At 31.3% G+C, this 15,447-nt stretch overlaps 1 protein-coding gene across 4 annotated transcripts in view; it reads right to left on the bottom strand.

Moving 5' to 3' along the window:
- Window positions 1–15,009, bottom strand: part of LOC147067180 (uncharacterized) — a 72,267-nt gene extending 57,258 nt beyond the window's left edge. For 2 of the 4 annotated variants that reach the window (XM_085954897.1, XM_085954899.1), the window contains exons 1-2: window positions 14,865–15,009; window positions 8,505–9,245 (exon numbers count right to left, since the gene is read on the bottom strand). In XM_085954897.1, coding sequence (XP_085811023.1) covers window positions 8,505–9,106 — 602 coding nt within the window. In that variant the 5' untranslated portion in view covers window positions 9,107–9,245; window positions 14,865–15,009. The remainder of the gene's footprint in view (window positions 1–8,504; window positions 9,246–14,864) is intronic. The other 2 variants (XM_085954898.1, XM_085954900.1) reach the window with 2 other exon arrangements.
- Between the last annotated feature and the right edge of the window lie 438 nt (window positions 15,010–15,447).

Below are 15,447 nucleotides of genomic sequence, written 5' to 3'. Positions count from 1 at the left end.
ACATAAATTAATTTTCGCCAACCTTACATATCGAATTCGTATGCCACTGTGAAATATATTCTCGGTTTGCCTTCAATCCAATAATAATAAAAAGTCACTGCGCAAGCAATCTCAAGTTTACCGTTTGGTGTACAATTACGTCCGTTTGATTTGAGAACTGCGTGCAATGGTTATTTTTCAGAGAAAATCAGGAATAGCTGTTATTGTTCCCTGCGCTGATGAATGACTCAAGTCAGAGAACTTTCGAATATTTTCTGGACGTGAGCCAACATTTATTTTACAATTTATACTGAAAGTATTGAGAAGAATATTGTATTTCGGAATCGATTCGTAAACAAACAATTACCTACGTAGTGTTGTGCAATTAAAGGGATTGCGCAGTTTAAAATTTCTTAATACAATTAAGTATGTATAATAAAATGACGGGAGGTCTGTCATGGATGCCATGATCGCCCCCTGGACAAATTTTAACAATTCGGCGCAGCATTCACAGATCATGGGAAATTTTAATAACACAAAGTAGAAAAGGAAAATTAATTCTATCTCACCTTCATAAGTCACATTTTCATACAGTTTTCGCAAAAACATGTTTCGTATAGGTATAGGTAGTACAAAAGTTGAGAAGAATGAGAAAAAATGATTAGATAGTAGTTAAGGTTAATGATTAAATCGCAAAGTCATCTCACATTGCAGATTAATTCTGAAAATTATTTTCCAGGTTTGCACAACCATACTTAAACAAAAGCCTTACATTTGTGGATATTACTTAGTATAGAACAAGTTTTTTTATTATTACACAAATTTATTATTCATAAAATATTTATATTATGAACGATAAGAACATCGCAATAAATAGTATGTCATTCGTACATTATAACAAGTTGCTATCTATTAATGCGCCAACATACATAATATTACATATTTTTCTACGGTTACACCAATCCAACCACTTAAAATGTTGTCAAAAAGCGTTATAATCCAAAAAAGCTCATATGAATATATCTAACTATAGTGATAACTTATTGTCGAATTGTTATAAAATCGTATGTAACATGGGATCTATCTTTATTTTTATTGTAAAGGGTTATCAAATAAGAGATATATCTATACTGAACTTTTCTTTCAATAGGTTGATTATATCGCGAGCTGTATGGCATGTTGCACCATCTTGTTGGAACCAGATATCGTCCAGATCAAAATCATTTAATTCATCCTAGAAAAAATCAGAAAACATGTTTTTGTAGCGTTCTCCATTGAAAGTAACTGCATTGCTATTTACGTTTTCAAAAAAATATGATCCATTTCACTTTACATTTAAACAATTTGTATACACTGTAGAATTGTGTGTCTTTCAATGATAATTTGCCAAACAATACTGAAAAAAATGTAAATTTTGGTAGGAATCAGAAAAAAATGGCTGCTATGACGTTTTGAAAATCTATAGCACTGATTTGATAATCCCTTTATATGCTGACAAATTCCATCTAGGTCAGCGCTCGAAAAGGAAAAAATTACGAACCGGAGCGCTCGATAATTTTACGAAAATATTAACGTACTTATCTAATTTTACGGGTATTTTATAAAAAGAGTGTGTAAGATTCTTTTGTTATATTTCCGATCTAGCGCAGACGGTCAAATTATTTTTCCACAAGACGGAGCGAAAATTTTGGGGATCTTATGAACCGGAATGGCGCTCCGGTGCGTTCTGGTCCATTTCGAGCCCTGATCTAGGCATAAAAGCAATCTACGAAACCAACAATAATTATTTAAGTATGCATACAGCAATTATTTTTGGATAATATTCACTTTTGAAGAAAGTTAGAATTCTTTCAAAACACCGGAAAATTTAATAGGTACGGACATATCAAAATTAAAAATCGAAAATACCAAAAAGAAAATTTGATGACCTACAATAAATATTGCGTCGCAAAACTTTCACATCGCTTATAAACGAGTAGGCGACGTTAACCAAGTAAAACTGACTTATTTTTAAAAAGATATGTGGGTAGGTACATTGACATAATATACATAATATAAATAGAGCAGTGCTCCTAAACGAGTGCATGCACCCTTCATGTTACACACATAATTCTCCCGGGTGTGAGTTGAATTTAAATCGATCAGGATGACTTTTAAAATAAGCAAGGATGGTAAACCAGATACATTCACAATATCTAGAGACTCTACACTTTGCATCTTGTGATAAACAATTTTGCAGAATTTTTACAAAGCTTGCAGGTATAACCAATGGTATTCACCTACAATAATTTATTGCGAACTGTCGCATCTACAAGCAAATGTTGTGTTGTCCGCGATGTCTTGTCTTTTAGACATTTTCACATCGGAATATTAAAGCTAGGCTTTGCGTGTCGTAGAATGCCGAAAGGAGTAGGTCCATCCCGTTCATACACTGTTTGACAGCCAAATAATCCATTTCCCGATCCTCAGTCATAAAGTCCTGACGAAAAATAAGTAAAAGTAATATTCCATTTACCTATATAATTTTGTATTTCTTCCCCTTCTCCCTTGTATTCCTGTCTTCCACCCTAGAGGTGATGACAGAATTTGTTTACCTTGGAGAAATAAAAAGACTAATTGCAATGGTGTCGTGACCGGAAAGATAGAGAGAGGCATCTTAACGTTGTATAAAGTCTATCTTGTATAAAGTTTGGTCTTTTCACATGTTTTTATGCAGCGGAAACATGGATCATAAAATCAGCGTATCGGAAAAGGATCGATGCTTGTAAGATATGATGTTGGACTGTTAGAAGCATAATATTATAATATTATGTTCATGATCCCATCGACTGCCAGGCGTAACAGCAAATCCATCCTTAACGAGTTAAGGATAAAGGTGATTAAATAATTTTGAAAAATTAATGATATAAAAATAATTACAGGATAAAAAGAACTTTTTATATACAACGTTTTTATATGTTATGTTGAATCATATAAACTTGACTTGACTAGCATAAACGATCAAAAAAAATTGTACTTGATAGAAATAATACTTAAATGTCATTTTGACATTTCATATTGATTTCCATAGTCACGCACGTATATATTAATAATTTAGTTGCTAGGACCCCAGACCCCTAGCAACCGATAATAGTGGATTGGATTACGGACTTTTTCCGAAATAACTTTTCATACAAAACAGAATTAATTGAAAATGGATTCAATTCTACTAAAGATGGCTAAAAGTATTAAAAGAATCCATTGGCATCGTGTTCTGATATATTCTAATAGTTTCAAATGTCTAGCTAGTCGGGAAGTTAGTTAAAAATCGATTGCAAGATTTGTACTGGATAAACAACCACCGAACAAATAAGAATAAATAAGAAGAAAACGTAGTAAAAACGCTGTAATAATTAATATAACTGTTTATTGATTATTTTAATTTTATTAATTATTTTAAGTAAGCATGTTTCCATTAATACCTTTCCAACGCTAGTTTCACCTCACCTTTCTATATCTTCACATGTATGGATAAATCGAGAAGGTTTATCAAGCGTAAGGCAAGAATCAAATTGCCAATCTATTTGAGAATAAAATAATATAAGACAATTTGAAAACTAAAATCGATTTCTATTAAGCCTAATTATATTATAGGCTGTGAAATTCTTCTTGAATTCTACAACGTGCTTCAGTACAACCCCCAGTATCGTTTATGTGACTTACCGAATTAATAATGAATAATTAGTTACCGATAATTTTGTACAGCGATAGAAATGACGTAAAAGTCTTCTCATTTGAAATATAATATTTTGACGCCCAATAATTTTCTGAAATTGTGTTTATATTTTTTATATAGCTACGTATATATTGGACGAATAACATGCTACAGCAGTCTTTAAATGGCTAACACGCTTATAGTATACTAATTATTAGGGCAGACAATATTTTCCCAGCGAAAAAATCTACCCAATAGAAAAACTGTCAAAAATCGTATTATTCCTCCTTTATCTATTACCCATAAGTAGTGTGTGGTCTATCTATCTTCACGGGACATTGTTTTTTGGATTTGTACTTATAAATAATGTATTATTAACGATCATTTAATTAATATGTTTAATAATAACATACAATACCATACGCAAATGAACCGGAACACTATTTATAATTTTCCCATAAGACGAGCGGTGGTCGTGATGATCTGATGATCCGGAACAACGCTCCGGTCTGCTCCGGTTCATTTCGAGTGGTTCCTAGCTTCAGTGTATTGTATTCTAATTACGATCGGCTTATTTTTTATATGGTCCCCGTTGACTTTTTAATGGGAATAGATAACTAACAAAATAAGTCAAAGATATGAATGCGAATTAGTTTAAGAGTACAGATTCCAACCACATCTATCCGTATTCATATATTTATAGAAAGAATGGAATTTATAATATGAGCCCATATGTCTATGACAAATGTCGTTTACAAGAGCCCTTTCGTTTTTCAGATGCTGCTTCTACTAGTTCGTTAATGATGGTAAATTGTATAAATTACTTTTTAAAACTATGTTGAGAATTTATGTTGAGTAAGCGATCGGCCGAAAAGATTATGAGGCAACGAGATAGACTGTAACACGGAAAGATAAGTCTAAAAGCAGATATGATGAAAAAAGTGACTAGTAAAATATCACAATGAGAGAAAAAACGTACAAAAGACAAACGGCAGTCGACCTTTTGAGTCGTCTCAATCTGAAACAATGACGACGTATGGATGAAGAGAGACGATGTGTTTGCATTACTGACTACTGACTAACTCCTGGAAAGGTGACCCAGCTGAGGTACGCGTGCCCATCTTTAACCACGGATAACAAATAATATAAACCTAGATCAAAATAAGCGATAGGTATATTTGATATATTGTATTGTAATAAACAGTCACGTTCTTAGGCAAATTGCCGCCGTTAGACAAAGTTAAAAATCGCCCCTGTTGTCGGTTGCATCTAATTGATTTTTTTTAACCATAAATAACACTAGAATGTCTTTCCCAGATACATAATTATTTTTACACCAATCGCATTTCGTATAACTAAAAATATATACTTTTTTTACAGTAAAAGACAGACACATGTTTTTATTAGTGCATAATATGATTTGTATTACATTTTATAGTAGACATGTAGGTATATACCAGTATAATAAATTTGGTTATTCCACAAGAGACTATCTTTATATTAATTTCATTATTATTTCTTATACAATATAATATTTACCATACTTACATCAAAATGTACTCTTAGTGTGGGCCTGACTATCATACCCCACAGAACGACACTGATGTTAGATTATATTATGACATACCTATTGAGAAATAAAATCATTGATTGAAATGACATTTACATTGTAGGTTGTATTGTTATTGTAATAATTTTAGATTTTTTAAGAGATATATATTTTTTTACAAAGTCTGTTACACAACAATTTTGATCAGAACGTTCACTAATTTTGTATCCTACGTCGACGGCTACATTGCCTCGATAATCAGAAAGACTTAAAAATAAAAGATATTGACAATATTTCAATATTATACCGCGTATATTATAACACTAAGTTATGTCAGAATATAATTATATGATATCATACAACTATTGGAATGAAGACGTAAAGGTTCCGAAGAGTGACCTAATACAAGAGCATTGGTAACGATTGAAAATTCTACATAACCGTTTTCAATATTCTATTAATGAGGTTTGATTTTCAAATTATCCTTTATTACCACTCTATGAAAAGATATAATATTTATGTTTAATTGGTGAAGAAGGTTAAGTCAATCCAAAATATTTAAATAATATACGATTGATATAAAAATAATAACAATATTATATACACCATGTTAATGTGATCAACATTTAGGTATCACCTACTTAAATGTTGGAAAAAAATAGTTATATATTTTCATTCAAAGTAGTTACATCTTGTTTCATGTACTATAAATTTAATATGGTGGTTTTAAAACTGACGTTAACTCATGTTATTATTATTACAACGTTTTTCTTAGTTCGTATTCTTATTTGTCCGGTGGTTGTTTGTCCGGTACAAATCTTGCAATCGATTTTTAACTAACTTCCCGACTAGCTAGACATTTGAAACTTTTAGAATATATCAGAACACGATGCCAATTCATTTTTGTAATACTTTTAGCCATCTTTAAGTAGAATTGATTTCATTTTCAGTTAATTCTGTTTTGTATGAAAAGTTATTTCGGAAGAAATCCGTAAAAAGTAAAACTATTATTGGTTGCTAAGCGGGTCCTAGCAACTAAATTATTAATATTAATATATACGTGCGTTACTATGGAAATCAATATGAAGTGTCAAAATGACATTTCAGTATATTTATTCACTATTTCTATACTTGATTTATATGATTCAACAGAAAATTTAAAAGCGTTGTACTTATATAAAAAGTTCTTTTTATCTTGTAATTATTTAGTTATATGTCACCTGTACTCGTTTAATCCTAATCATCTCATTATTATCTTATTACCATATATACTTACGTTGAAAATACATGACACCAAAATCACATAGTGCAGCGTACCATTTTTTTTAGTGTACAATTAATGCATTATTGCCATGTTTTTCTCTTTTTTATTTTATAACCCTATTGTGCTGTGTTGGGAATTATTTTTCCAACGTAACACAAAATACTTAAGCCAGACTACTTTTTTATGTTGAAAAATGGTAGGAAAACTAACTTGGTTCATATATTATGTTCTCTAAAATCGAACTTATATAATGAATTATCAACATATAAAATTAAAATATATCGTATCAATGATGGTCGAAAATAATCATTAGATAGAAGAAATGTTGCTCTCTTCTGGGTTAGGTTGTATGAGATTCCCCCTATCAAAAGGTATTTAACAGAGACTATGATATAGAAGGGCTGTCGTAAGTTGCAAGTCTGTGGGGAGGCAAGAGATAGGACTGTCACAAATGAAGGAGAATTAGGATGTGAATCCACCCTATGTGTTTTCAAATATTATTATGATAACTTAAAAAAGGTGAATAAATAAATAAAAAATTAGTACATATTATTTAAGTGAATTATTTATTCATAAATTTATTTTGATACGACGTCCTTAAAAACGATACAAAATCTATTGTTATAATGGAATTTCTAAATAGGTAAGTTTATTTTTTTTAAAACTTCCAAATATTGGTTACACTGCAGGGGTGTCTTGAGGGGGTAGTTGCCTGTGTGGAAAAATAGGCAACGCTTGAAAATTAGAAATAGTCTACTACCTAATAAATAATTTTGACAAATATCTTTATTTATATGCGACGCCCTTCTCATGCGGAATGGAAATGATTACGTTCAAACGATGACTTTAGATTTTAGAACATCTGTCAAGTCAAGTATCGTTTCACCAATTAATACAAGATATACAATAAAGAGGCATAAAAGTGTAATTACTACAGTTACTTTTGTTTACACACCTATCCGTAGATAAAAATCAGACTTGAAATTTAATAGCACGAATTAATCTCTCATATAAACCCATAAATCAAAGGGCCGCGTTTGCAGAGAAACAACCAGTGACATCCCGTGGGGGTAGGCAGATTGAGCTTCGCTTGGGGGCGGCAGTTACTCTAAGGGCGGCAAATCGAGGAGAATCGTTTGGTATATATAGAAATAGCTACATAAAGTGAGTACTTAATAACGAATAATTACAAGATAAAAATAACTTTTTATATACCACGTTTTTAAATTTTCTGTTGAATCATATAAACTTGACAATTCTATGTATTAATAATTTAGGACAAATAAGGCAATTGTCAACAAATCATTTTTTTGCTATTTTGCAACAAACAAACAAATATAGAATACTGAAATGTCATTTTGATGTCCATAGTAACGCACGCATATATTAATAATTTAATTGCTAGGGGGGTTGCCCTTAGCAACCAATAATAGTGGATTGGATTATGGATTTCTTCCGAAATAACTGTTCATACAAAATAGAATTAACTGAAAATGAATTCAATTCTACTTAAAGATGGCTAAAAGACAAGAAGTATTAAAAGAATGCATTGGCATTCATGGTTCTGATATATTCTAAAAGTTTAAAATGTCTAACTTGTCGATTGCAAGATTTGTACTGGATAAACAACCACCGGACAAATAAGAATACGAGCTAAGAAAAACGTGGTAAAATATCTTTCCTTTAAAAAAATCAGCTCACTGGTTGCAAACAAAATGTATTAATTAACATAGAAGGTTAAACAGTGCTGTAATATTTTTGTCGGGTTCACCATGTCTAGTTTACTTCCGTTGCCCTTCGAAGTCATTGGTGACCAGAAACGACACGAGCACGCGTGATAAAAATATTGTATAAAAAATGGGGCGGCATTTAGGCGCTTCCAAGGGGTGGCATTTTGTCTACGGACGTCACTGGAAACCACTTTAGGTGCTGTCCGTGGTCACCCCGTAATTAGACCACTTGTTTTCGACACACACTGCACTACAGTATTAAGTATATATTTAATCAAAAGATCTTACCCGTTTGATCCAGCAGTTGTTTCTTTTGCGCTGATACCCATGTATCGAATCCTCTTCTCTCGCTCGCCATCGCCGAGAACGTCTGTCATCACAAAATCGCCATCTCGCCAATCGTCGCGATCGCCATCTTGCGCGTCTTTGTCATCAAAATGTCGGTTTCGTTTACCGCCATGTCTTCGTTTCTTTTTGTTATTCCGGTATTCATCGTCTGGATCAGATTCTTTTTTTTGGAACGGAGCTACCTCGCCATTTTTTTCACTTACAACATCACTGATATTATCATGTACAATACCGTAGTCTTTTGTATCGTATGAGTCTGTTGCTGAAATTTTTTTGACTCCATCATTCAGCGCATCATAACTGTCAACCTTTTCACTTTTATAATCCACGTCATCATCTCGTATTGGATCAAAAGTATTATATCGTACTTTTCTCGCATTTTCAATGTTTTTTGACACGAGATTGTCACTTGAATGTTCTAAGTTTAAATTTTCCGCCAAAATATTTGGCACGAGTATGCATAGCATAAAGGTACACAATAGTTTTGAAGCCATTTTATATGTTTTATCGTAATTTCTATGGTAAAATGACATATTTAGCATTTTAATGCACACACATTGTTTGTTCACACGTATAGAATCCTTTGAACCACTCCGTAGGTAGGTATAAGTATAATAAAAATATACTTAAATATAGAAATTCTTTACTGTAATTAAGTTCTTTGGATAAAATTGAAGTATTCTATAACAATTAGTATAAATCACGTTCACATAGATATTTACATATTTCCTAAGTAATAATCACCCTAAAACTATACTGTGGTGTTTATACAAAAAAAAAAAATATCTATCATAGATAATTTGAAAACACCTCAGAGAAATATATAACTACCATTAAATATATTTTTGAAAAAATACGACGCCCAGCGGAACTCGAACCGCTTATATATTTCTCTGAGGTGTTTTCAAATTATGTATGTTCAATAAATAATTTAATATTCTCAAATCTTGTGAATTATTCGTTAAATAAAAATATTAGTTTTTATGGAATATCTATGTAGTAAATATCATATTATTCAAAATAAAACACAATATGTAATAAGTACGTATTTCATAAATAAATAATGATGAGGATCGGTTTCAACTGAGGATGTTCTATTAAAGCGGTCGAGTACGGCTCTGGTCATTATTAAACTATGTAGAACAAGTACTACAGATTGTGTTAAAATGTAATTAATACAATGTCTTTTCATCAAGATTTGATAATTAATACCACGAATGATAGTAATATTGCTTTTACACAACTGTCAATACCAAAGCCCCACTGTATTAAGCGAATTGCGATGGTAGTGCGAGTTATTATATTCGAATGAAATGCGGTAACCTGTTTGCAATAAATGAAGATATTGCATATTTCGTTCAAACTATTAATTTTTATTTGAATATGACACATAATTTTCTACAAGCAGTAGCGCCGCCAAATCTTAGTTTGTTGCTTAACTAAGCGTCGATAACCTGCGAGCACGTGTTGCTAAAATTGATATTTTTTGTGTTAAACATAAAGTCAGTGGTAAATATTTTTAGTTAATGAAGTATAAAAGATGATTCTGTGTGTTGTATTAAAATGTGGTAGCCGTACTGATAAGCAAGAAGATGGTATTACGTTTCATAGGTAGTTGATACATGTTCGTGATAATTTATTTGTATATTAATATATATTTTAATATCAGTGACCTAGTGTTTCTTTAAAATAACTTAAATTATGGATATCTTTACCTAATGGTTGCATTTTGACCGCTTAAAAATACTATACAACGTAAAAAAATAGAAAATTAGATTTTAATTTTGAGCGTCTAGTGCGAGCACTAGCGAAATGGTCTATGGTCTCAAACATTTGTGTACGAATGCGTTCGATCGCCTACAAACCAAACGCACGGCACGCAGCTTCATTTAGCAATGCAACGGGTGGCGTCTAGATGTATCTATAGTCTAAGGTGCAAGTCCTCCTCCCGAGCACTAGGCCCGATTGGGCTCAATCGGTTCAATCGCCCTAAGACCGAGCCTAGTGATAGCTTCAGGGTTTCCTGTGGCTGGCGCTCACTCAGTACTCGCCTGATATCCAACAGATAGTGAATACAATGCAGACCCAGTCGTCACACCAATGATGGAGGTAAGCATGTAGAACGTAGAAGAATATAGTATGCTTTGATACTGGATAGTAGAAGAAGTTGAACATAACTGGTATACGTTATGTCTTATGTGATGTACTAATAATATCCAAAGGTGCTAACGTAGTAATAGGAAATGATAAAAAGGGTAATAAAAATATCTCATACTTTTACTATTTCACTAGTATTATTAATTAATCACAATTATGTATATTATTGCAATGACATTAATATGGTCGAAGCATTTGGAAAAAAAATGACACTCACTTTTTTGTCGTTTTTGCCGAATGGCATTATCTGTTCTAACGTCATTACAATAAAGGTGATATTGCTATAACTTCCCGATGCTTTTTGTCGGGTCTGCCGAATGGTTCGGTTCGAACGGGTTCGCTCAAATGAACATTGACACTAGAAACACTGTTCTAACGCCATTACAATAAAGGTGATATTGCTATAAATTCCCGATGCGTTATATCGCATAATGGAAATTGCGTGACGTCTACCTATACATGTGCGAATGTCGCTTTGCGCGAATTTACTTGCTAGCTACTGTATTGAGTGAGTTGTCCATTAATAATGTCATTGATATTAAACTAAGTGAGTGTATGTATGTTTTTTCGTTAAATTTTGTTTTTTTTTTGATTATGAGGATCGAAGTCCATCGCAGTTTCAAGTGAACCGTCGCGACGAAATCTATAATTGCTTTGCGAAAAGATTATAATATTTGTTTAATTTACACACTGCTTTGTTCAATTTATCACTGTTACTCAAAAAATGTATTATCGAACGTCGACGAACTTTTTACGAAACTACGAACAATTGAAATCAGATACGAAAATTAAAATACATTTTCACCTAAAATCTAACTACCTACATGAAAAATGGCATTTGGAGGTCGAGGTACAACAGTGAGGAGGTGTTGGTTGTACCTACACACGTTATGGGGGCAAAAAGATCACGTGGCATTTAAAAAAAAGACCTACGCTAAATGTAGGTACCAGGGAACTCAGAAATTATCTGTTCTGTGGTAGTTACCTACGCATCTCCGTATGGAAAGAGAAAATTTAAGGATGCTCGCCAAACCTAGAATGGTCCAAGGTGGAAACAGTAAATGATAATGATAAGTTATTTAAATACGTTCTTAAATTTAGATAGAATAGGTACTATAGAAATCTTAAAATATACTGTAGGACACCTAGAGTTTATTTGGAAAGATACCATGGTGAATGATGGTATAAAAATTGTTAACGTTAAAGATTAAAAAAAGTCATGCAGGTGACATGAGGTTCAGGCTGAATGGCGAATAGCGATGGCTCTTTAGCTGTAGTGTTAATAAAATTAGGCATATCGTCCAAAAATATTAAAGCTGTCATCTAGGAAAATTGAGAAACACTGCATGAAATAACAGGCGTGATATTATAATAATAATTAATAACACGATTTACAATTTCAAGTTACAAAAATTGAAATAACAAAACACCTCTTTGGTGGTCTTAAATTTAAATCGATTTATAATAATTATTAACAAAAGAAAGAGTTGTGGTTATGACAGCTTTAAAAAGGGTATCAATTATTTATTTACGAAAATCCTGATTTAATTAGAGCCTATTGGTAACAATGTAATTTAGACTCTATTCATGCAGCTCTTCCTCTATCTCTACCTGTGATTTTGTTTGTATTGTTTTCAATACATTCGTCCTGCAACACACTTTATCTAGCCTTTAGAAGAGGTAATCATATTGAAATCTGACGCTTCTAATTAAAGTATTAATTACCTACATTCAATAACAATTGTCATGATGAGACATTATTTTATAAATATGTCTAGCGAACACGAACTCCCCCATAGATAGGCCAAATATTATTATCGTTGTGGGAAATATTGGGCGATTTGCATCGTAATGAAAATGATAATACAATAATTATATTTTGTTTAACACACAAACAATCTATTATTTTCTGTTTGACCAGCAATAATAATAATTAAGTTGTCCAGTATTTTAGATTTATTTTCACTTAGTAACGAATTTTTTATCAACACGTGGATTACTAATTCTTTAATAGGTCGCCAAAATCATGACTTGCATTCGCATACAATATGTACTACCTACCTGTTTAAAGATACCCACGTATAAATACTATAATCAGTGGTGGTTTACACGGTAAGTAGAGACCCCAAGCGATAACTTATTTCGTGACCCCTACAATATAAATTAAATCACTTAACATTTAGAATAAAAAATCAAATTTTGTTTTTGTAAGTATATAATATTAAAAGCCAGTTCTATTATAGTTCATTAATTTGCGAAAACAGATTGACGTAGCACTTACGTATACGATTTTTTTACTTCCCTATTAATTGGTCATACTGTCATATCTTATGGCAGGTTGTGATATTTAGCATGTAGCCCTGTACTATAAGAAGTAAATATACTGAGTGAATTCAGTAATAGAGTTGTACTACAAGGATACTTTACAGTTTACACGTACAATCATTAGATTGTGAAAAATATGCATCTGTTATTAGTTAAAAACTTTCTGATAAAGCAATCCAATTATCCAATAAATATTGTGTTAATAACTGGTTATATTTAAAAGATTACCATGGTATGTATGATCACTGAGATGTAAGTAGTTTATAACATTGGATTTTTATACCTATTGTCCTATTATGTTGGTATTACAAGATATCTATTAAACGAAATGATATCCGTACGTTTGGGGCAATATTTATAATAAATGGAATGGTTATGTTACGTAAACTGTATACTTTTTTATCCTGAGACAATAACGTTTATATTTCCATAGCAATTCTGATATTAGTTGTACGTACAAATAATTCCATACATTATTTAGCAGAACCCGCGACATGTCGATAATGTTTATATAAATTTATGTTAGTATCAATTTTACCAATCACTCAAATATCCTTAAATTACACCAGATTTCTTTAACTTTTAGATAAACTATTATTTTGTAATGTTATAATTATATAAAAATATAAATACTAATTAATTACAGTCAAAAAACAAATACGATAAGGAAAACAAAGTTTCTTTTTAAATTGAATACAACTACCGGCCACTAATAACTCAACAGGCGATATAATTAGATTATGATATTTTTTGGTAAGTAATCAAAATATGATGTAAATTGTTGAAAAATAGTTTGATACATATTATAATTTTTAATATTTGATGGCACCATAAAGGTTGATTTGTTTTTTATTGACATTATAATGTTTGTGGACGCATTAAATAGGCTAAATTTATAATTGTATAAATTATCATATTTCATTAATATTTACACATGCTGTCTTTTTATTGTTATTTGTAATTAAGATATTTTTATACATTTGTATTTATTATGTATTATGGCGCATTGGCCAATAGCTGTAATGCCGTAATACTCTTTTTATAAATAAAATAAATAAATAATCAACAGCAATGTATTGAAGTACCTACAATTTTTTTAAAAAAAATCGTATTTAATTACGTATTGATATTATAATTTATAATATTATGGAATGGATTAACTAACATGTATTTATAATAACGATGTACTTATAATTAAGGTGATATTATAGTTTCCTTGTTGATACAATGAACTATAATTATTTACAACTAAATATGACTTGTTTACTAGATTAATAGACTTTTAATAATTTAGCTTTATACAAATATAATAATGGTAGATATTTTTGTGACTTTTAATAATATATTAAGATTGCCTTACAAGGTTACCAAAATAATGTATAATTTCACTGTATACTTGATAGAAAGACGTGATAATATAAAAAGAAAAACAAACACTTAATATTATACACTTATATAATAATATGGAAGTTATATTAATTTTGTTCGTCTGTAAATGTTCGCGAAAACGGTATTATATTAAGTATAATAATAAATTAATTATGGAAAAAGTACAAAAAATATAATGTAGGTATGTTCGAGTATATAATATTATCAGTGTTAATTTTTTTACAATGTATTAAGTATGTAAAACTTTCTCAGTTTTGTTAAAAATCGGCGCTTTCGATAATATTATTTTTATCGACGATAATATGAACTTTTGGCATATACATAATATGCAATTATTATTATCAAGGTTACTATTTTTTAATTATCCGCAATAATTTGAATGTTCGCCGTTGTTTTTTTTAATGCTTTCCTATTAAATGTATTATTTACCACTTTGTAATCCGTTTAACTTTAACACAAGACGCCCGAACTTTTACCGCGGGGTTTGACAAGCGGTTCCCCACTTAACCGCCGAGCACGAATGAAAGCACTGCAGAACTTTTGATGTTAGAGGATCGAAGTCTGAAATGACACTGGCGCGAATCGAGACGGCCGACATGCTTGCATCAGTGCCAAACCGGCTCCCAAACTTTTTTCAACCATCGAATGATCAATCATCATCACAACGAACCAGTTGCATCTCTCTTATAAACGTGTTGTTTTCTTGCATCAACCACAATATTAATTAAAATCAACTCAGATACCTACTCTTTATAATGACAATGTTTTTAGTTACAACAGCAATTATGCCATTTCGTAAAAAATGGTAGGCAAATATACTGCCGACAGTGAAAATAAAATCATATACTTAATCATAAATTTTTCAGCACTGCATATTCATAAATTTTAAACAAAATACGTATCACGCATGGTACGGTGTCAATGACTAAAACGGTATGTTAAAAATTTACAATATAATCACAATTTTGGCAGTTAAGACAGTTGGGAGTCACCTACGCAAACTGAGAGCGCT

Source organism: Rhyacophila brunnea, unplaced genomic scaffold, assembly GCF_057557595.1.
Source record: "Rhyacophila brunnea isolate RB1 unplaced genomic scaffold, BYU_Rbru_1.0 scaffold_4, whole genome shotgun sequence".
NCBI lineage: Eukaryota > Metazoa > Arthropoda > Insecta > Trichoptera > Rhyacophilidae > Rhyacophila > Rhyacophila brunnea.
This window is presented reverse-complemented; position numbering and strand designations above follow the sequence as displayed.